This window comes from Arvicanthis niloticus, chromosome 4 (assembly GCF_011762505.2).
Source record: "Arvicanthis niloticus isolate mArvNil1 chromosome 4, mArvNil1.pat.X, whole genome shotgun sequence".
NCBI classification, from domain to species: Eukaryota; Metazoa; Chordata; class Mammalia; order Rodentia; family Muridae; genus Arvicanthis; species Arvicanthis niloticus.
Window position 1 is genome coordinate 6,797,253 of NC_047661.1, and position 22,563 is coordinate 6,819,815.

Consider the following 22,563-nt stretch of genomic DNA (forward strand, 5'->3'; position numbering starts at 1 on the left):
AAATAGTTTCTTGTTAGGTCATGTGTGCTGTCACAGTCTCTGTGACTTCATCTGTGCTTCAGTCCTGTTATGTCAGGAATTGCTGTTCCCTTGGAGTCATTCTTGTAGTCAAATTACTCTGCTTATTCTTCCAAGTAGATCCTCAGCCTCGAGGGGAGAGGTTTGATAAAGACATCTCATTTGGACTGAGTCCTCCAAAATCTATCTCCAAAATCTATCACTCTCTGTAGTTTTTATTTGTTTATTACCATTCATTACCATCTACTGCAAGAAGAAGCCTCTCTGATGAGAGCTGAGCTGTCACTAAGAATTGTTTTCTTGCTGTGTTCGTTAGGCAGAAGTAGTAGTTTTCCCTCGAGGTCCATGACCTATCTAATCTTAGGTTCTGGGCCACTTACGCCAGTTACGGGTTCTATCTGATGGAGTGGGCCTTAAATCCAGTATGAACAAGTGGTTGGTTTCCCTAAGAACATGTGTGACGTCATTATGCTACTGTGTCTTGCAGGCACGTCCTTTTGTAGGTTGCAGAGTTTGTTGCTGGATGACAGTCATGATTTCCTTTTCTCCTCCAGTACCGTGCTCCAAAATCTGGTAGCATTTTTAAGTAGTCTTCATTATGTAAAGAAAGCAATATAAAACAAGATCTGTCTTAACATCATTTAAAACTGATATCCCATTGTAGAAAATGTCTTTTTACACAGGAAAACAAAGATAATACCATTCAACTCAAAGGAAGTAATACGGACAAGAAGGCAGACGGACGCTCAGGTGAGTCTTAATTATGAACATGGTCTGACCACTTTATGGATGATATCTTACCTCAGATAATTCTATTTTTGGTTTTGTGATATGCAAAAATTTAGGATTGCTTTTTGTTTTTAAATCTGCTGAAGATTGGTAATCAGGAAAGGTTTTGTCAAAATAGTTGGATTGGTTATTAGTATACCAGAAAAATTAGGGGATAATGTTTTTTTGTTGAGAGAAAAAATTTCTTTAAAGGACGGTTTAAAGAAAAATAATGTTTTGCTTTAGAACTTCATTTTGTTTATAATGCAGTGTCTTAGTGAAAAGGAAAGAAAGCTAGAAAGATATATGAGAGCCAATTCTGAAGTCAAAGAAGGGAGCAGACCTGCGATTTTAGGAGTCATAAGTTTTATGCTTTAATTTCTGAGCCAGGTTGAGGTACAATGATGAATGGTACACAAAGAGCTGGGGGTGACTGCCCTGTGTGAGCCGGGGCAGTGAAGGACAGAGAACATCCTCAGAGGGTGGAGCTGAGTGTAACTGCTTGCCTTTTTTAATGATAGGGACATGTTTGGTTATAAGGGTAAGAAAAATTGCTAAGCTTCTGGGTGAAAATGATAATTCAAAATAAATAAGTTGACTTTCTTAAGGTTGAAGGACTACATAAGCAAGTGGGTGGTGGGTGGTGGGTGGTGGACAGTTTGGAAAGTTGGAAGTAGTTGATAATGGCATTCAATTTTAGCTGCAAATTTAATGAGGTTCTCTGTGAATTAAAATTAGTTTGAGTTTAGGCCAGCAGCAGTGCATCATAGAGCCAGGAAGGACTAAATAGTGATGAGCAAAGTTGGTAACTGACAACTAATATTTGGAAATACAGATTTATCAACTCTGTGTGTGTATTTGATACAGCAGTAAATTTAGCCTCTAGCTTGGCCAATGACTATTAGAAAAAGATTTTTTTATTGAGTCATAAAAAACTGAAGGTACTTCCCAGTAGAAAAATGCTATGTTTGGAGAAATGTGGAAAGAGTTCTCTGGGGCTTGAAAGGAGTGAAGTCAGTAAAGCTCAAGGCTGGTTATAGAAAATCTAATCTTTTATAGAGACGTCTCCATTTTAAGACACTTTGATAATTCTGTGTGTTTCTTTTGAAATAGAGCCATCCACATCTAGTGAAGAACCCAGTGTTTCAGATATTCCGGAGAAGAGTAACTATGCCATGTCAGAACTGTCTGATGACCACCTTAAAAGGTAAAGTGTTGGGGTTTAACTACATGACATGTTTGCTCACATTCTTCCTCTCCTTTCTTGTAAGAGGAAGAGATAAATACTATATTTCAGTTTCTTCAAATACATTTCTAATTGCAGATTGCAAAATCACGATGACAGTACTCATTTTAAAAATGAAAGGTAATATTGCTTCATAAAACAGAACTTATTCCTAAATCATGCTGCTAGGCTTCCCCTACTTTTCATTTTAAAAGTGAAAGTAGTAATAATCTCTAAAATATGTGATTCATTAAATTTTAATAATCACTGCTGCTTTCCCTCTATTTTTTATTTTTGACCTATTTAATTTTTAATTGTTGAGACAGTAAGAGTTTTTCTTTGGATTTTAGGGGATGAAACTGAAGGGTTTGTGGAAGATGTAACACAGCATTCTTTGCTCAGTTTAGTTGTTTGTTACTTGATCAAATGATGAAAATAAATCATAATAAAGTTGTTTATAAGGAGTTATATTGTTAACAAAGACTAGAATCTGTAGAGAATTTGGATAAAAGATATCATTCACATTTGATCTTACCTTGAATCTAACTTTATAAGTTTCATTTACTCTTTGAACTAGGTATAAACACCAGGTTTTGTTATCTAGTGTGGTCTCCCATCAGTCCACATGGATGTGATCTTGTGTCTAAATATCCACTATCAATTAGTTCCTCATAAAATACGGGCTAGTTGATGATTCTGTCATTAATTCCCACTTGAACTGAACTCAGAATCATTACTTACTAGTTAAAATTTTACCATTTTATTGTTTTATGTGTATAGTGTTTGCCTGTGTGTATGTCTGTGTGCCACATGTGTGCCTGGTGCTCAGGAAGCTGGAAGAGGGCATTGGATTTCTTGGAACTGAAGTTACAGATCATTGTGAGTTGCCATGTGGGTATGGGGAACTGAACTCAGGTCCTCCAGAAGAGGAGCCCATGCTGGTAATCCTTGAACCATCTCTCTAGCCCAGTTTTCTTCTTTGTTTTTTGTTTTCCTGCTGTTTTATTTTTTTTTAGACAGAGTTTTTCTATATAGCCCTGGCTATCCTGGAACTTGCTTTGTAGACCAGGCTGGTCTCGAACTCAGAGATCTACTGCCTGCTTGTGCTTCCCAAGTGCTGGGATTAAAGGTGTGTGCCATTACCAGCCCCAGTTTTTTGTTTTTTTTTTTTGTTTTTAATGTGTAAATGCCAAATCTTGAAACTGAACTAGTCATAAGCCTATGTAATATAGCACTATTAGGTAGAACAGATCAGGTAAAAGGAAATGGATTATATAACAAGGAAAATTTAGACAAACAGCAGCTGGTTGAGTGTATTACAGCCAATACAGATATGCTTACTCTTCAGATAGCAATGTTTTTAGGACTTCTGCATACTGTCACATTTGTGCATTACAGTGAGTTATATTTTTATTCCTATTTTCCAAGTGAGGAAACAGACATAGTTTGGGGATTTGCCTGAAGTCATATCAAGTTACTAGTAGAATGAGGATTTCAGTCTTAGTAGTCTAATTCCAAAGCCCATTGTTCTTAAACACTTACTACATAGAATTTATGAAATACTTGTATTTTCCCCTTTCTTAGACAAGATTGGAGTATTTTTTTCTCTTATTACTCAGTTTTCAAAGGCTCTGTCAAGGTTTTTTCATAACTGGTGTATATTCTATGTACTGGTAGGCTTTATAAAGACAGTTTTTTTTTCAGTACCAGATACTTAGACCGTCTTCATTCTCCATACTCTGTCCATTTTCCTCTCCCTTTTCTTGCTCTTTTTCCTCCCACCTTACTCTAATCTTTTCTTTCAGTATCCCTTTGCTTTGACATTATATAAATATATGTGGAGAATTATTGGGTATATATGACTATATGTATTTTTGTACAATCTAAGATCCACAGAGTAAGAGAACGTGTATTTACTTTCTGAGTCTGACTTAACCCTTACTTACTGTTCTTGTGGTCTCTTCCACTTTCCCCTTCCTTCCTTCCTTCCTTCCTTCCTTCCTTCCTTCCTTCCTTCCTTCCTTCCTTCCTTCCTTCCTTCCGTAGTCTACTGGTATAGTTTTTGTTTTCCTGCAGCCTTACATGGTTTAATCTTTTGAGTGTGTGAGAGCCTTCCCACATATCTTCCATAGGTTGGCTTAATATTCATGAATTCCCTTGGCTTATGTTCACCATGAGAAGTTTTCACTTAGGAAGAATAGCTTTCCTGGATATAGTAATCTACTAGTGCATACACTATACACCAGTCATAATCCTGACTTTCAGTTACTGACTTTCAGAACTTGAACGCACACTGTTTCCTGCCTTCCTGGCTCTTAGAGTACTTGTTCTGTTCTTCTGACAGACCTGCTTTTCTCTGTGACTTGTAGTTCTCTCCTGCAGTTTTTATTATTCCGGGTTCTCTGTACTCGGTAATTTAACTGCAGCATGACATGGAGAGGTCCCTTTCTCTTGTGTGGCATTCTGTCTTTCTGGAAGGCTGTTTTCCTTGTGGATTTGGGGATATTTTGGTTAGGATTTTGTTTTATTTTCTGTGTCTTCAAAATGAATTTCTGTTGTCTTTTTTCATAATGTGTAGATACAGTCTTTTCATTGTATATCATACACCTTCTGTGTTCTATTTGATTCTTACTATTTTTTCCTTGTCACTTTCTGAATTTCTTGATTTGTCTGCTTTGATCTAAAGCCCTCAGACTCTGTCTTCACAACATCTGTTGGAGGGGCTTTCCAGCAAGCTTTTGATTTGATATATTCAAGTTTTTATTTGGGTTGACTTTTTTTCAGTATTTTCAACCATTGAGTTCTTCTTTCATGCTCCTTACTGACTTGATTTCATTCTGCTGTTTTTATTCGCTTTAAACTTATTTGGAAGCTTTTTCATATTCTCTTTAATTTCATTGAATGCTTTTTTCACTGATTTTGTTTTTTTTGTTGTTTTTATTTTTATTCACCATCCAGCCATTACCCCACCTCCCGGTCCTCCCCCGCACAGTTCCTCATCCCATTCCTCCTCCCCACTGTCTCTGAGAAGATGCTCCTTACCCACCAGGCCTCCCCCATTCCTGGGACCTCAAGTCTTTCAAGGATTAGGTGAGTCTTCTCCCACTGAGGCCAGACCAGGCAGTCCTCTGATGTTAATATGCTGGGGACCTCGGACCAGCCCAGGTATGCTGCCTGGATGATGGCTCAGTGTCTGGGAGCTCCCAGGGGTCTGGGGTAGTTGTGAGTGCTGGTCTCCATATGAGGTTGCCCTCCTCTTGTGCTCCTTCCGTGCTTCCCTTTATTCAACCATAAGGATCCCCTGACTTCAGCCCAGTGGTTGGGTGTAAGTATCTGCTGGTTGGGTCTCTCAGAGGACAGCCATACTAGGCTCCTCTCTGTAAGCACACCATAGCATCAGTAATAGTGTTAGGCCTTGGTGCCTTCCCATGAGATGGATCCCAAGCTGGTCACTGGAATGCCTTTCCCTCAGTCTCTTCTCCATTTGTGTCCCTGCAGTTCTTTTAGACAGGAACACTTCTAGGTCAGGAATTTTGACTATGGGTTGGTAACCCCATCCCTCCACTTGAGGTCCAGTCTATCTGCTGGACTCTCCCCACCATTGGGCATTTCATCTAAGGTCCCTCCCTTTGAGTACTGAGAGTCTCTCAGCTCCTAGGTCTCTGGTACTTTCTAGAGGGTTCTACTACTTCATTGAATGTTTTTAATAGTCATTCTTTTACATGCTTTGTCTTAGAGTTCACTCTAATTCCCTTTCATAGGAACCCATTGCTGTGGAGTTGATAATATTTGAAGATAACATCTTTGTTTGATTGTTTGCATTTCTGCATAGAATGTATGCAAGGTCATTGGCTTGACCATACTCTCTCTTCCAGTTGAAGTATTTGCAGTAATCAAGTAGGACAGTTGGATTAAGCTATGGTACGTTTTTTTTTTTTTTTTGGTTTTTGTTTTGTTTGTTTGTTTGTTTTGGCCATTCCTTCCCACCAAGCTTTTGCTCAGGAAACAGCTATTGTCTCCAGCATTATGCTTAGTCTGGAATAGTAACTATAGATCACTCTTTACTGATGGATAGGCTCACAGTGAAAATATAGTAATAGCAATAAAAATGAACCCCTTTCATCTCCAGTAATTTTGCAGAATAGAGGAACAAGGATGCATTGTACACTAAGATGTTAGGTACTTAGAGTAAGAATGAAAAGAGTATTCTGAGTGAGACTGGTGATTAACACAGAAGAGTGAACAGTAAAGGAAGACGAGATGGGGTAGCTTCAATTAAAGTAGCAATGGAAACAGACAGGGCTGAAGAAACACACACAGTTCAAGCAGTCCCTGCTGTCAGGAGGCCACAGGGCGCTTCACCAGCCTCAGGCCTACTGTGCCCCTCGGGAGCCTTTCTCTTTGTTGCTGCTGCTGCTCTTGATGCTTCATCTCCTTCTCCTTCATTTTCTCTTTCTTGTGTGTCTGTATTTGTTCATTTTTGTATGTATCTACTTGCGTATGTTATAGGTATGTTTGCGCGCGTGTGTGTGTGTGTGTGTGTGGAGAGAGAGAGAGAGAGAGAGAGAGAGAGAGAGAGAGAGAGAGAGAGAGATTGAGATTGTGAATATAGGCCAGAAATCAATTCTGTCATTCTTAGCTACTGTTCGTCTTATTAGTTTTTAACAATTACAATTTTTCATTGACAATTTCATACATACGCACATACATACATATATGTATGTATGAAAATTACATTCTCATTGCTTTTTTTTTTGCCCCACTCTCTCCCATTCCTGCTAACATCCCACTTTCCTAAGAATGTCTTTCCTACATTCATGATTTTTTGTTTGTTTGTTTTATTTTGTGATCCATTGAGTCTACGCAGGGCCATCTTTGTCCCTATGGGTTTGAACTATTGGTTGGAACTTGGTAGGTGTATAAGTAGGTACACAATCAAATTCCCTCTCCAAATCTATTCATATCCACTAATTCAGCAGGGAGGAATACTGTCCCATGAATTCCTCCCCCGTTTATGACTGACTGTCGACAAAGCCCACACAGGCCCAGTGCATCTACCTTTTCTGAAGCCATTTCTGTATGTTCACTTGCTGCCTATTTGCAGTTACGTACTGCATGCAGTGAAGTCACTTTAGTGTATACAGGCGATTTTCTCTGTGGTCCCATACCTGAATGCACTACAGAGGATGTCTGAGCCATCATTTTCATGTGTATAGGTAGTTACATTATCCATATACTGTTACATGTTTACCTCTCTATTTGGGCTGGGGTTTTCTGGTGATAGAAGAAGCTTTGGGATACTAAGTTTCCTATGTTGGCTGACCTTTCTGTTGTTTGCCTTGTATCTGGAGACTGCTTTGTGGGCATTGTTTTACGTTTTTGATACTATATATCCTACTACTTGGGAGCTAGTGAGACTTATCTAGTCCATAATTCAGACCATGTTTCTACCACTTAGGATACTGTGTGCTCCTGATCAGAGTTTGCCTCACTCCCACCCCTGTTAGGAGTGCTTTGCATTCTAGTACTGATAATAGTTCCGTGACATTTGCTCTGGGTGATGCAGAGAGGACATTTACCTCTAGATCTGCCCAAGCTGCTAGTTTTGTCTTTACTTTGCCCCTGCCTCTGTCTGAGGATTTGCACAGATGCTCTACACACTGGCTCTACAGATGCCTGCCTTCCTTCCCTGCCTTCTTTTTCTGCCTTGTAAATTACCTGTACTGAGAGTAGGGCTGTCTGAAACTCTCTCTGTCCTAAACTGACATTCTTATCCTCTCTAACTTTTCTCAGGCCTCTTTTAGCTATAGAGTATCCCCCAGTTGGGACTTGAGTATTTTTAGAATCAGTTCTGGACATTCCTGTGCCGGTTATTCAGTGTATCCTTTCTTCACTCCGGAAGCTAGTGCTTGTCTGTCATCACTCCCTTCACACGACAGTGGCTCTCACAGTCCCTGCTTTACGTCCAGTGAACTTAACAGTGTGCATGGAGTTGTCATCTGCCATCTTCTACATTACTAGTTCTTGTTGGTTTTAATGTTACGTCAGTGTTTTAATTGAACCACTGAACACCGAACTCTCTAGGAATGCCTTTTCACATGTAGGCATAGTGGTATTAGAGTTTACAAATGCAGCTGTCCTCTCATAAAACAAAAGGCTCTTAGCAGATTGACTTGCTTAGCAAATAAGAGGCTTTTGGAGATATTTTTTAAAAAGCAAATTGGAGCTAAACAACTTCTGTATTGCATTTAATAAGCATATTACTTTATTATATCTTAGTCTGAGTTTTTCAATTTCAGAAGACAGGCTGCTGAGCAGCACATTGAAAGCAGTGATTCAGAGGAGGATACAAGTGAACTGGCCCAGCAGATGAGAGGTAATGTGATTTGACTGATACTCTGTCATGTATTCTAATCTCCTGGTGTGCCCATTTTATATTCTTGTTTTATTTTAGGCCAACTGAAAAATGTACAATTAGATATTAAAAGTAGAGTAAAAGGTAAACATATTACATCTTCTCAGAATTTCTATAATCTGCATGTAAATTTATTAAAATAAAACCTCATTAATTGGCATCTTGCTAGCTTGACTTCAGTGATAAGTATAAAATTCAGTTGCGTTTGAACTCTTTCCTGTGTTTGAGCTTTTTGTGAACTTACCGTATGTGTTAAATAAATTAAATGATGCAAACTCAATGAATAATTTCAATTAAAAATCTAAGATGTAATATTTAAATAAACTTCAAGCAAAAGTCATTTTCTATTACTTATAAAATTACTCGAATAAAACTTTGTATTTTTGCACACGTTACCCCCTCCACACACACACAGTAATGAACACGTTTGGAGTATCTTCATGCCAGCATTCACATTGTACACATATAAAAGAACGAGTACAGTTTATTTCCTTCATCTTTGAAGTACGCTTTATATTCCTATTTCAAATCATATTGTCTTTCTAGTTAGCTGAGAAGTTGTATTATATTTGGAACAAAGTTCATCACTGATAGCAGCAGCTTCCCACTGGTAGAGCCTTCATTTCTGAGAGCTGAGTCACTGTACATTGGTTGTCTTCTGCTCTCACCTCATTTAAGAGAAGTAATAGTTGGGACATGATTACATCATTTCTCTGAGCTACAGAGGTATGCTTAATGTTATAAATGCCAATATTGTTTACTAAATACTAAATTTAATAATATAACCTCTCAAGTTGCAGAATATAGAAAGTGCCTAAGAAAGCACAGTAAAGAATTCTAATGATTCAGTGATTTTCTTTTCTTATCAAAATCATCTAAGGTTAAAGAAGATACAACATTTGCTCATGCATTTCTTTTGCTTCTGCAACAAAATGGAAATGTTGAAAAAGGATCAATAAGTCTAGTTTTTTACCTTTTCCCCTATTTTTAATGAAAAAATTTAAATAACAATATCAAAAATACTATGACAAATTTAGAAAATACTGAAAAGGAAGGGAGCTGGCGTAGCGTTCTGTTCTGCCTTTCTTACTGTGTTTGTTTTAGACCGATCAGAGTGTGATGGAGAGGGTCTCTCCTCAATACAAGAGGTATAAAGGAACAAAGTCATTTGTGATTGGTTCAAAGATTAACTTGGATACATTTAAATAGAGGTTTTAGTAGGATTAAGATTTGCTTTTCTTAAGAATGTCCCAGATATTGCTTACGAATATGTTGGAAAGAGACTGACGTAAGGATGGATGTCTGAGAGGGCTGTATCTCTGTGCTGTGGTCTCCATGTATAGCACAAGATCTTACTTCCATGGCTTATTGAACAGTCACAAGGGATGCAATGAATAATTAAGACTTTAGATGTTAAATGCTACAAAGAAGATAAAATAGTATAATGTGTATAAAAGTAGAATTGAACATAGCCTGTTTAAAAATGATATACTTTGGAACTGGATGGTTTAGGGGTTACAAGCACATGGCCCCACATTCAGTTCCTGACAGCCGTCTTGGATAGCTCACAATTGCTTGTAATCCGAACTCCAGGGAATCCAACTACTTCTAACCTCTGTGGGCACTCACGCAGACACATATCATATGTGCACAGATAATTAACAATAAATCTAAAAATATTTAATTAGAGAGGGAAAATCCACCTTGAATATAATATATATATATATATATATATATATATATATATATATATATATATATATATGCAGTGCCATTCTGTGGACTGGTCCTGGACTTAAGGAAGAAGTAAGCTGAGCACCGACACTAACTTCATGGTCTGGGTGGTGTGTGACCAGTGCTTCATGGTCTGGGTGGTGTGTGACCAGTGCTTCATGGTCTGGGTGGTGTGTGACCAGTGCTTCATGCTCTGGGTGCTATGTGACCAGTGCTTCATGGTCTGGGTGGTGTGTGACCAGTGCTTCATGCTCTGGGTGGTGTGTGACCAGTGCTTCATGCTCTGGGTGGTGTGTGACCATTGCTTCATGCTCTGGGTGCTATGACTTCCCATCTGTAACAGGCTATGTTCTCAATTTGTGAGCCAAAGTCAATCATTGGATTTTCTATTTAAACTTGCCTTTGTCAGGTATTTTGACACAAAAACTAACAGAAAATTAATATTGTTGCTGTGATAAGCCTGACAGTGGTTTGTAAGCATTAGCATTGGTTTGCAGGAAGAATGTGAAAGAGTTTGGAACTGTAGGCTGTATGTCTTGCCTTTAGACAAGAGACTATTGGGCCATTCTGGTGGGAATTTGGAAGATCAGAATGCTGAGAGAAATGAGGATAGTAGGGACTTGGCTCATCGGGTTTCAAAGGACTTTCTTGGGCTAGTGGCCTATTATGGTTTTTTCTGACAAAGAATCTGCTTAATTCTGTGTACATCTTGAGCATTTGAGTGGTCTTGAATTAAAAAGCATTGGTTGTCTAATTGTTTGGCACCGGAATTTCAACACAGGTTAGCACTTAGGCTATGCTATGGTTACTGCTCACTGCTCTTAGCCAGGTTGACAGAGAAACCTGCAAGTGGGGCAGAAAGCTAAGGCAAATGGCAGCTTGGCAAAGAAGGAATATGAGAGTTTACAGTTGAGAACAGGAGATATGGAGAGAGCAACTATAATTGTTACAGAGATTACCACTGTAGCGGAGCCTCGCGTTTGTACCATAGAAGTACACAGAAAGCAAGACCTCACCCTTTGGTGGACCCAGCTTGTAACAGTGCAGATGAATTTGAAAGGAGAGAGCCGAGATACAAAATGCCACTGAAGGAGCTGTCTGCTCCGTTGTTGCCACTTGGAGTTATGTTTTCTTAAGGTTAGCCTTAAAGGTACACAAAAGTTGATGCAGCTTTTGTCCAAGGGAGCCAGGCTATATTTTGGGCTGGCTACGAATTTGAGTGTTGTTCGTATGGTACTGACTTTGTAGGCATGCACGATGCGCAAGGAAAGGCTCATGGAAGTTTGGGTCGAGATTTTAAAAGCTGCTGAGGCTTGAAAGTGTGTGTGTGTGTGTGTGTGTGTGTGTGTGTGTGTGTGTGCGCGCGCGCGTGTGCCAGGGTCAGACTTCCTGAAGGAGCTCTGGGAAGGCATTCCACAAAGCTGGGAGGGAGGGAAGACGTGACTGTAGTTAGTGTAGAAGCTCTGGGATGAGGCAGATGCTACCTTAGGATGCTTGTAAGGAAATCTGTAGTTAAGAAATTGTCCTGAGTTTCCAAAGAGCCTTTGAATGATTGAACAGTATGGGGACTGTTCAAAAAGACTGTGGGGACTTTCAGAGATGAACTGAATGCATTTTCAATTTTGGGATGAACATCAGCGTTCAGGGGCTGGGGTAGAACATTAAGACTTAAAGTGATGAGCTTATGTGTTAAATTGACAAAAGATAGGGTTGTGATCGTCAGTTTTCTTTGTCAGTTTGATTGGGGTTAGAATCACCACAGAAACACCTTTGGTTGTGTCTATGAGGGTGTTTCTAGAAAAATTTAACTGAAGAGGGAAGACTGCCCTCAGTGTTTACTTACAGTTCTTTGATTCTTGCTGACAAATGATTACTTTTACATTTTTGGTTTTATGGAGTAAGACTGGAAACCGTCCATTTCCAGTTTTTCGTTTGTTTGTTTGTTTTTGTTTGTTTGTCTTTTTCAAGTCAAGTAGCCCTGGCTATCTTGGAAATCTGAAGACCAGGATGGCCTTGAATTCACAAAGACCTGCCTGCCTCTGCTTCCTGTGTGCTGGGAATGAAGGTGTACACCAGCACTCTCACCCCCACCTTCAGCCCATTTCCTGTTTTTAATTCTTCTGGATTTCTTTCTGTATAGATGATGATTTCTAGGACCTTACTGAGATGTATATTTCAGGATTTAAAAAAAAAAAAAACTAGTCTACCAACAAGTCTGTCAACACCTTGCTATTTTAGGTGCATATATGATAGCAGGCCCAAAGAGGACTGGAAAGAGGATAATATCAACACTGATCGTCTGTCCACTCTCTGTGCTGGGCAAGTGGATTGTAAGTCTAAAGCCTTTTAGCTTAAAGCGGGATATTATCATGTCTGTCTGTAAGAACGCATTGTTCTAAATATATGTGGCATTCATTTTATATCTGTTAAGTGGATTACATTTGTTGAAATAGGTACTCTTTTTTGAAGGCCTATATGATTAACTTATTAATTGCTAATATAGGATTTGATTTGTACTTCTGCCATTTTTGTTCCCCCCAAGAAGAACATATTTATAATTTAACACTCCTGTTCTATTTAGATACTGACTTGTAGAAGTATGAGAATTCCACTAGTGGCAACTCTTATATCAGTATGTAACATTACATGTGCTTCTGCTTGCTTGGTTTGTTCTTAATTTCTTTTCATAGATTTTCTCACTTAATCCTCACCATTCTCAGTGTCCAGGTGAACAAATTGAAACAGAGAGGTTAACTTTCTTGACTAAGGCCATCCAGCTAAAAGAGAGCTTGAATGTGGTCACCAGCACGTTGACGCTTTAGTTTATTGTTTTAAGGTTACCAACCAGAAAAAGCACGTTGTTTCCCCTGAAAATTGTTTTTCTTTTTCTTTCTTTTTTTTTTTTTAAAGAACATTGCATTGGGATTTGTATGTTATGTGTAAGGAGCAGCCTACTTTTATATCCCCTCCAATTTGAACCTCAAGCTTTGTTTTATCATGAAATATTATTTTGGAGGCATTTAAACATAAAGACCACTAGATGTGAGCTTTCATTCTTGCTGCCTTCAAGAATAGCTGTCTCCTCCTGTCCTACCTCAGCAAGAGGAAGTCCTGCTCTTCATAAAACCGTTGCCTTCATGTTTATGTCTTACTCCATTCTTCCCACTTCCTTTCTCTGTTTTCCCTTTCTCTTAGCTATTCAGCCTGATCCCACTGGGTTTCTTCACGAAAAGTCCTCAGATGCTTATTTTAAATACTTCTTTTAATTGTGTTTCACATTGAAATTGTTGCTCTTCTGTATTCCTTCCCCGGCGTAGCCCTTGGGTGTTAGTTTCTTCCTTATGTTCTTACTCACTGAATTGGCCTCTGTTTTCAGGTGTCAGAATTGCACTGGGACAGGCACCTAGCGACTTGCCAGACCCACTGCCTTCTTTTGACTGTATTCTCATCTTTCTTTTTCTTGATTTTTTTTGACTCTTTTTTTTTAGGTATCAACTTAATGCACTTCTCCTTTATGTTATCTTTTATTTCTCCTCTATAGCATGACAAGTTTTTATTTTGGTTTATTTATTTTGTCCTCTATTGCGAGGCCACATGGCACGGTGTCTAAACACATAGCAACTGTTGTTCCTTGTCCAGAAATGTTGACTTTCTTTCATTCTACCTCTTATCCTTCCATAAATACATATTGTTCCATTTCATTGTCACCCACTTGATTCAGATTTTTAAATTAAAAATTTCTCCCTCATACTGAATTTCCTCTCTACCAGACTACTATAAGAAGAAATTCTGTTTTTTATCTTTATTTCAGATTTTGTGCTACCTTTGCATTCTTTGTCTTTTCTATTTTATGTGCATTTCCTTTTCAGTCTGCTGTAATCTAGTGCTTATTCTTATTTGCAAACTCCCTTTGCAAAAACCCTTGACCTCACTGATGTGTGTTCCATGGCCTCCAGCTTTTCCCTACTCTGGAGAGTATTTTGCATATTGATTTTCATCCTTGGAGTCACGCTGTGTGGACTGTGTGTGTGAGTTACAGGTGAGCACTCACACTGCTACCTGAGCTCCTTCTACTCTTTGTCTTCTGTGGATGTAGTTTTCATCATCTGTGTGTGCTCTTGGGACTCTCGGTTACCATCGTGTTGCTTTTGCTTTGCTGCTTTGCTTCTTGTTCATATAAAATTACTATCAGGAGCTTGAGAGTTCTGAGGCCATCTTGTTTAAATAGTGATCTTACAAAAAGAAAAAAAAAAAAAAAAACAGTTAATCATGAAAAGACCCAAGAATTACCAGAGTGCACCTTATCTCAGATATGTCAGTCCTTTATTAAAAACATAGAGTAGTTCAGTGTCAGCAGGTTGGATCCCTAACCACTATGTTTTTTCAGTGTACATGTTCTATTTACAACAAAGATATTTAAAGACTTATTCCTAGCTGTATGAGCTGTTTGTTTATAACTAATATGCACATATACTCCTCTTACTTGCACCTGTGCACCTGTAGGCCAATGTTTGTTTTCTGTTGTGTATTCTAGATAGCCTGTAGCAGTGATTTTCAACCTGTGGAGTGTGACTCCTTTGGCAAACCGCTGTCTTCAAAAATGTTTATATTACAATTCATAAAAGTAACAAAATTTCAGTTATGAAGTAGCAACAAAAGTAATTTTATGGTTGGGGTTACTATAACAGGAAGAACTACATTAAAAGGTTACAGCATTAGGAAGGTTGAGAACAACTGGTTTATAATGACCAAAAATCACAAATACTCTCTTTCTTCTTCCTCCTCTTTGGGTAAATTTTTCTATACCTTTATCACTCGGTTCTTCCACACAGCCATCTGAAGTATAAGGACATCACTATCTTATCTGTTTTCCTCACATCCCGTAATTACGTTTCATGTCCCAGGCTTCCCACTTGTTACCATCTTTCTCTCATACTTGCTCTTTCCGTTCTGTTCCATCTTCTGCTCGTCTGGTCTTACAGCTGCAGTTCTCACCTACGAATTTGCCAGATTTCCCCATGGCATCTTCTCTCTAGTCTAATCTTCTATTCCCTCTTGCTCAAAAATCATCAAAGTCTGTTGTTTACAAAGAAACTTGGACCTTTTTTTACTTAAAAATGAAAATATGCTAGATATACCTGTAATCCCAGTGCTTGAGAACCAGAGGCAGAAAGATGATGAGGTTGAGACTATAGAGGAATAATGGGAATGCTGAGTTTGAGCTACACAGTGATAACTCAATAGAAAAAACATGAAATTGGTAGGATAGGCAAAATTTATATAATGTGCATTATATGTTTGTCAATTTTATGATATGACAAATGGATACTTATTACTAATTATTATCCTTTAGTTTATATGGTAAACTTGATACTCACCTACTTTCTATTAAAATATTTGTACTTTTCTTTTAGGACCAGTTTGGACAACATATAAAATCAGAAGTGGACTTGAGTATCTATGTTTATTATGGGCCTGATCGTAGTAAAGATTCAGCCTGGCTTTCAAAACAGGACATTATTTTGACTACTTATAATATCTTAACTCATGATTATGGAGTAAGTCTGCAGGTACCTATAGCCTTTAAAAATATTTATTATTATTTTTCAACTTGTGCATGTCTGAGTGTGTGTGGTGAGTGCTAGTGTCTTTGGAGGTCCCTATAGCTGGAATTACAGATATTTGTCAGTTTTATGAGGTGGGTACTGGGAACAGAATTTCAGTCTTCTTGCAAGAGCAATAAGCACTCCTAACCACTTATTATTCTCAAGCCCTACCTAGAGATTGTTTAAGGTTGAATTTAATTGCTGTTTTTCATTTTTCTAAATTACTCTATTTAGAATTCATAGTGTGTACTGTTTACTTTCTGACTTTGAAAATACTTAAGAATGTCTATAAAATAGCATGTTGCAAAAAAGAGCTTTGTGCCTTCTTGATACTGGAAACATTTTTCATTTAAAATGTTTTTGGTTAAAATTTTAAATTTGACTTTTCTCTAGGGTTCATTACAATTTGTACACAGATTTCTTTTTGATGTTCTGGAAATTGTGTTTTTGTTTTATTAATTGCTTGATTAGTGTTACACCTTGAAAATAAACTTTTTTTCCTCTTTTTTTAAAAATTGGATATTATATTTACATTTCAGATGTTATCCCCTTACACCATCTCCCCCCTGCCCCCGCCCAGGAACCCCCTATTCCATCTCCCCTCCTCCTGCTTCTATGAGGATGTGCCCCCACCTCCTCCCCCACTCCCACCTCCCCACCCTTCATGGGACCAAGGATCTCCTCTCACACCTATGCCCAATAAGGCCATCCTCTGCTAACATATACAGCTGGAGCCATGGGTCCCTCCCTATGTGCTCCCAGGCTGGTGGTTTAGACCCTGGGGAGCTCTGGTTGGTTGGTATTGTTGCTCTCCTCATGGGGCCACAAAACCTTTCAGCTCCTTCAGTTTTCTCTCTAACTCCTCCATTGGGAACCCCTTGATCAGTTCAATGGTTAGCTGTGAGCATCTGCCTCTGACTATGTCAGACTATAGTAGTTATTAATTAGGTTCTCAGCTCTTTCATGAGCCTGTTATTTTCCATAACAATTCAAGTTGTTTTGGAAATACTATAGTTAAACTCTCAGTGTTCTAGAAAGAACATTACCATTTATATGAAAGAAAGCAAGGTTGTTACATTGAAAATTTCTTTATAAGGGATGGCTTTTCTGTCACATTTCTGTCTGATGCAAAATGGTTCTCACTGTATTGTGCATGACTCAGTCAACTTCTTAGCTTGGAGAAGGAGCTAGTGCTTCTTAGTGGTACTTTGTGCAACACATTTAGTATCTTGTGTTTTTAGCTGTAAAATAGAGAGAATATTAAAGGCTCAGAAGTGTTCATTAATTTAGTCTTTGGAGTACTTAATAGTGCCAGGAACCTTGTAAGAATTGGTACTAAAGATCAAAACTATTATTATTTAACAAACACTTACATACTGTGTTCTTTTACGTGCTTTTTGAATTCACCTGAAATCTCTATTGCAGACTAAAGATGAGTATAGTCCATTACACAACATAAAGTGGTTAAGAGTAATCCTGGATGAAGGCCACGCCATACGGAATCCAAATTCTCACCAGACAAGAGCAGTACTTGAGTTAGTGGCAGAGAGAAGATGGATATTGACAGGTAATCATAGCATTCAATTTTATTTTTTCTTATTTTAAATTTGTGTGTGTGTGTGTGTGTGTGTGTGTGTGTGTGTGTACGTGCGGAACATGCAGCTGTACATTCAAATGTGTATGCATTCACATAGGGACTTGATATCAGTATCAGGCATCCTTTTGCATCGTTCTTTACCTTTCCGTGGAGGAGGGATCTCTTAGATGAACACAGAGTTCACAATATCCCTAGGCTAGCTCTCCAGCTGGCTGCTACATTCTAAGCACTGGTATTACAGTCAGGCTGCTATACACACTCAGGATTTGTGTAGACTCCAGTCCCTCATTGTGGCAAGCACTTTATCTGCTCAACTAACTCCCAGCCCTCAGGTTTTGTTGTTGTTGTTGTTGTTAGTTTTTAAATTAATGCTTAAACATTATACATTTTAATGGACTTTAGTGTGCTCTGGGACCTCACTGTATCATTCTTAAATCAGGGCAATAATATCTGTTTTCTTATTTATTTTTGTAGCAAAAGCATTCAAAGTACTTTCTTTTAGCTTTTAGAATATGTATAGTACATTGTTTTTCTATAGTCACCTTTCTGTGCAGTAAAAACAACAGAACTTACTTCTCCTGCCATGCTGTACCTTAGTAACAATTGAACAGTCTTATCCCTTTTCCCTTCTCCAGTACCCTTTTCAGTCTCTGATGACCACCAATCTTCTTTCGATTTCTATATGGTCAGTTTCAAAATTACATGTATGTGTGTGTCAATTTTACCCGTTTTCTTAGTAGTTTCATACCTTCAGGTTTTCCAATTATAATTTTAGTCCATTTTCAGTTGGGTTTTATACCTGGCTTAGTCTCTTCGGCCTGCATGGATTTATGCAGTTTCTCTATACAGTATATTGAGATTTGTCATTTTATTAGTGGTGTGCCTTAGTACCTTTGTTGAAGATGGCAATAGTTTGGGGTTTTTTTTGGTGGTTGTTGTTGGGTTTGGGGTTTTTACACACTTGCTAAGTTTGCCCAGTAGCATTCCCAAGCATTATACTGCACAAAGCTGGGGTGTTATTTATTTATTTATTTTTTTCTTTTTGGTTTTGTTTTTTTTCTCCCACTGGAGAAGAAGGTTGTTGTTTTGTTTTTGTTTTTCATAATATATTCTGGTCACGCTTTTACCTTCTCCAGCTCCTCCCAGCTCTTCCTCCCCCCACAGTACGGATTCTTCTAATCCATGAACAAGTGATGGCTTTTTATGTTTTTTTTTTTGTTAGTTTCTTTCATTGGTATCTTAATAGTTTTCACTGTAAATACCCTTCACCTTGTTAGATTCTTGAGATTACTGATGAATGCTAGTGTGTCTGTCTTTATGGGGTCTCTCGGCATTTGAGTAAGTTCAGAGTCAAAGTTGCCAGATACCAAATCAACATACAAAATTCAGTACCATTTTTATATACCAATGGTGACCACAATTTTGCAAAATAGAGCTACTATAGATTATTTGCTGTTCAAGTATAATATCAGTTGTCAACAATTTCGTGGCATATTGCTTTACTGTGTCAGATTTTACAGATGGTCATATTACTGATTTACATAAAAAGATAGACAAAATCTCACAGGTGATCTTTGAATGGCCTAAGATGACCTTCCCATTTTCTTGGTCCTCTATTGGCTGTTCTTTTAATTCTCTTATTGCTTGCCTAACCATAGAGGCAATACATTCAGCCATGGCCTTTATATGGACACTCCTTTGTCTTTAGAAACTGAGAAATGGGAAGATGTAGGGGGTATGGGTAATCACTGATAAGCATTGGAGAAACCAGGATTGTTAATCAGCAGAGCTGTCTTCTCAGGGAAGGAAATGAATACCTGTTCTCCACTCAGAAGGCTGGCAGAGGATGTTATTAGTGACCTGGTTGGGACAGACCTTACCCAGATCCCCCAGAATGTTTATCCTTAGCTTTGTTTCTCAGTCAGTAAGGATCCATCCTTAGGGGAGATGTCACATGTAGATTATATTCTGCTGTACTCTATCTCTGTCAGAGATCACACCAGATTCTATCCCCTTAAAGCTATAGAGCCAATTTTCATGGTCATATGTACTTTTCAAAAGAGATTCAATGTAGTCATGCCTTAAGGTTTATTGTGCACATGGAATTGGGATGGTTTTTACCAGGGAACTTTTTTCCCCCAAATTATACTATATTTAAATATGTCTAAAATAAACCAGCTAGTGTCAGACTTCAGAAATTTTGACCTCACATTGGCTATGTCATGCTGACCCAAATCTATCTTATTCTTACTTCACCCAGGTTAGATTGTTTTTCTGCTGGCCATGACATTTGCAGGACAACCTCCTCCCAATACCCCCCCCCCCCATTCACAACACATACACATATACACACACCAATAACCAATTATCTGAAAAAGAAATCAAGACTGAAAAGATGACTCAGTGTGTCAGACATGGCAAATGCCATGTTAAGTAAATGAGAACCTTAGTTTGTGCCTAGTACAGTGTCCAATTTCAGCTATCGCTTCTCTCATTGGACCAGGTAAATATTCTGGTTACAGAACTATAACTCAGTGGTAGAGTTCTTGCCTAGCATGTGTGAGGCACTACAAAATCAATTTATTTTTAAGAGTTACAATGGTTTACTGTCTTGAACATTTGTTTTTTTAGGTGCTCCTATCCAGAATTCTTTAAGGGACTTGTGGTCTCTTATGGCCTTTTTACAAATTCCACCATTTATTTATAGAGAATGGTGGAGTAGAATAATACAGCGTCCTGTCACAAGAGGAGATGAGGAAGGACTTAGGTAAGTAAGTTTATAAGGTGATACATTAGTGACAATTGATGGAACCTAATGCCACTGTCTTTACTATTTCCACCTAGCTTTGGTCTCCAAAGTATAAGAGCTTCGGTGTCACTGACCCTGAAACCCTAGAGACTTTGTGTTTGGGGATCCAAGCTTTCTGTTTGTGCACCTTTTCCAGATTTTAGCAAAACTGAAAGGAAGGGCAGAGCTTTATGGTCATTGTTACCCCCAAAGTAACAGGTTCCACAATGGTATGAAAAGCTATATTCTTTGATGATTCACTGTGCATTGTATTTTGATAACTTATATAACTTTTATACAGGCATTTGATATGGTATATAGGGCACAGTGTACAGTGATCTCAAAAGTTTTTTTTTGTTTGTTTGTTTTTTGTTTTTTCGAGACAGGGTTTCTCTGTGTAGCCCTGGCTGTCCTGGAACTCACTCTGTAGACCAGGCTGGCCTGGAACTCAGAAATCCGCCTGCCTCTGCCTCCCAAGTGCTGGGATTAAAGGCCTGTGCCACCACTGCCTGGCGATCTCAAAATTTTTAATGAACATTTCATAGGCTTGATTTTGGTGAGTACAGATAAACGGTAAGGAAGGAATGAAAACATTGATGAGTATTTTGTCACACACTTGGCTTTGTGGTTCTAGAGCAGTGACTGTCTAAGCAGGATTTGGGACCCTGTAGTGGGCCGTACAATCATACAAACAGAAACGTAATACAGGTGAAAAGAAATACCAGTGTACCTTCTCCATGTGAAGATGTATAATGTGTATGTACTGAAATGTTTTTTTCTGTTATGGGTAGATATAGTAATATATGCTTCCGATTGTGCGTTCAAGTGGAAATGATTTAAAATATAAACCATTATCCTAGTTGTCAAAACTGGCCACATGATTTCTGAGAAATATTTTTGTCCTATTTAGTCTATGTTAAAAATTGTTTATTTTATTATTATTGGAAATAATAACTGATAAGCACCATTTAAAAATTTTTTGACATTTAAGGAAAACAAATAAAAAGATTACAGAGCCAAGAAAGGCATTTTTTCTTCTGAGTTTGCATGATTTTGCTTTTCAGTGTTATTCATTAATTATTTGATTTTCATATTATACCTTTACTTTTCATAGTACAGTACATGGTATTTTAAAAAATTTATTTATGTATTTACATACCAAATGCTGCCCGCTCCTGGTCCCCCCTCACAGGGTTCCTCTCTCCATCCGTCTGTCCCCTTTGCCTTGGACTGAAGGCCCCAGAGGTGATAGCAACCCCATGGATTTTTTTTTAATTATTGAAAAAGAGGATTAGAGTACAGAAGATAAGCTTTTACTCATATCTGTACTCTAATAAAGTACCTTAAACTTAATAGCTGCTTAGTAAGAATTCAGATATTGTGTATGGAGTGCTATAGTTTATAAAGAAGGTATTTGCAAAATAAAAGTATCACTGTTGACAACAAAACCAGGAAAGCTTAGGAAAAGTAAGTACACAATATAAAATAATTGGTATTATGTTGAGGTGTAATTTCCTTACTTTTATTGTAATAGTTCTTTATTTGCCAAATATTCTTGTGACTATAAAAACCTAAATAAAAGATTTTTTTAAACTTTCAATTTAATAAGATTATAAATCAATAAACTCTTGTTTATTGTTTCTCGTTGCTTCGTGTATTTAGAAATAGTTATATCATTGTTTTACTTTGACTAGGTATTTACAGACCTTAATTCAAAATATTACACTTAGAAGAACAATGACAAGCAAAGTTAAAGGAAAACCTGTTTTGGAGTTTCCAGGAAAGAAAGTATTTATTCAGCATATTACTCTGTCAGAAGAAGAGAGAAAGGTTTATCAGTCTGTTAAAAACGAAGGCAAGGCTACCGTTGAAAGGTATGGAAGCAGAAGGCTGGCCGCTTTAAATGTTTGGGGTTTTGTCTATTTTTTAGTTTGTTATTAGCTGACTTACAGATTTTCAGCACTTTAGCTTAAGTCTGAAATATATTGAAAACTATTCTTTTGTGGATTATACTTTAAAATTTTGTCTTTCTCCTTTCCTTTCTTTCCTTTTTTTTCTCTCTTTCTCTTTTCTCTCTTTTCTCTCTTTCTTCCCTTCCTTCCTTCCTTCCTTCCTTCCTTCCTTCCTTCCTTCCTATATATAAATAGTTGAAATGAATGAAACAAAAGTATAATTCATCAGCTAAGTAATTTCTTGGACCTGCAAAATATAAAAGCTTGATTTCTGACAGGGTCAGAGGGCCTTGATCACTTTCATTTCTCAGTGTCATGTGAATCTTCATACACAGAGCAGTGGGCATGCATCCAGCTTTGGCTTTTATATTTGTTTTTTCTTTGACGTATTTGTTAATCACAGTCTCCTTTGGGTTTTGTTACTATAAATCAACTTTTCAGTGACGTATTCCCTTATTGG

At 37.8% G+C, this 22,563-nt stretch overlaps 1 protein-coding gene across 2 annotated transcripts in view; it reads left to right on the forward strand.

The window, feature by feature from the left end:
* Positions 1-22,563, forward strand: part of Hltf (helicase like transcription factor) — a 56,949-nt gene that overhangs the window by 17,001 nt on the left and 17,385 nt on the right. The window contains exons 9-16 of one of the 2 annotated variants that reach the window (XM_034499993.2): positions 702-768; positions 1,900-1,993; positions 8,311-8,387; positions 12,399-12,490; positions 15,575-15,730; positions 17,192-17,333; positions 19,995-20,130; positions 21,846-22,025. In XM_034499993.2, coding sequence (XP_034355884.1) covers positions 702-768; positions 1,900-1,993; positions 8,311-8,387; positions 12,399-12,490; positions 15,575-15,730; positions 17,192-17,333; positions 19,995-20,130; positions 21,846-22,025 — 944 coding nt within the window. The remainder of the gene's footprint in view (positions 1-701; positions 769-1,899; positions 1,994-8,310; positions 8,388-12,398; positions 12,491-15,574; positions 15,731-17,191; positions 17,334-19,994; positions 20,131-21,845; positions 22,026-22,563) is intronic. The other variant, XM_034499994.2, reaches the window with a different exon arrangement.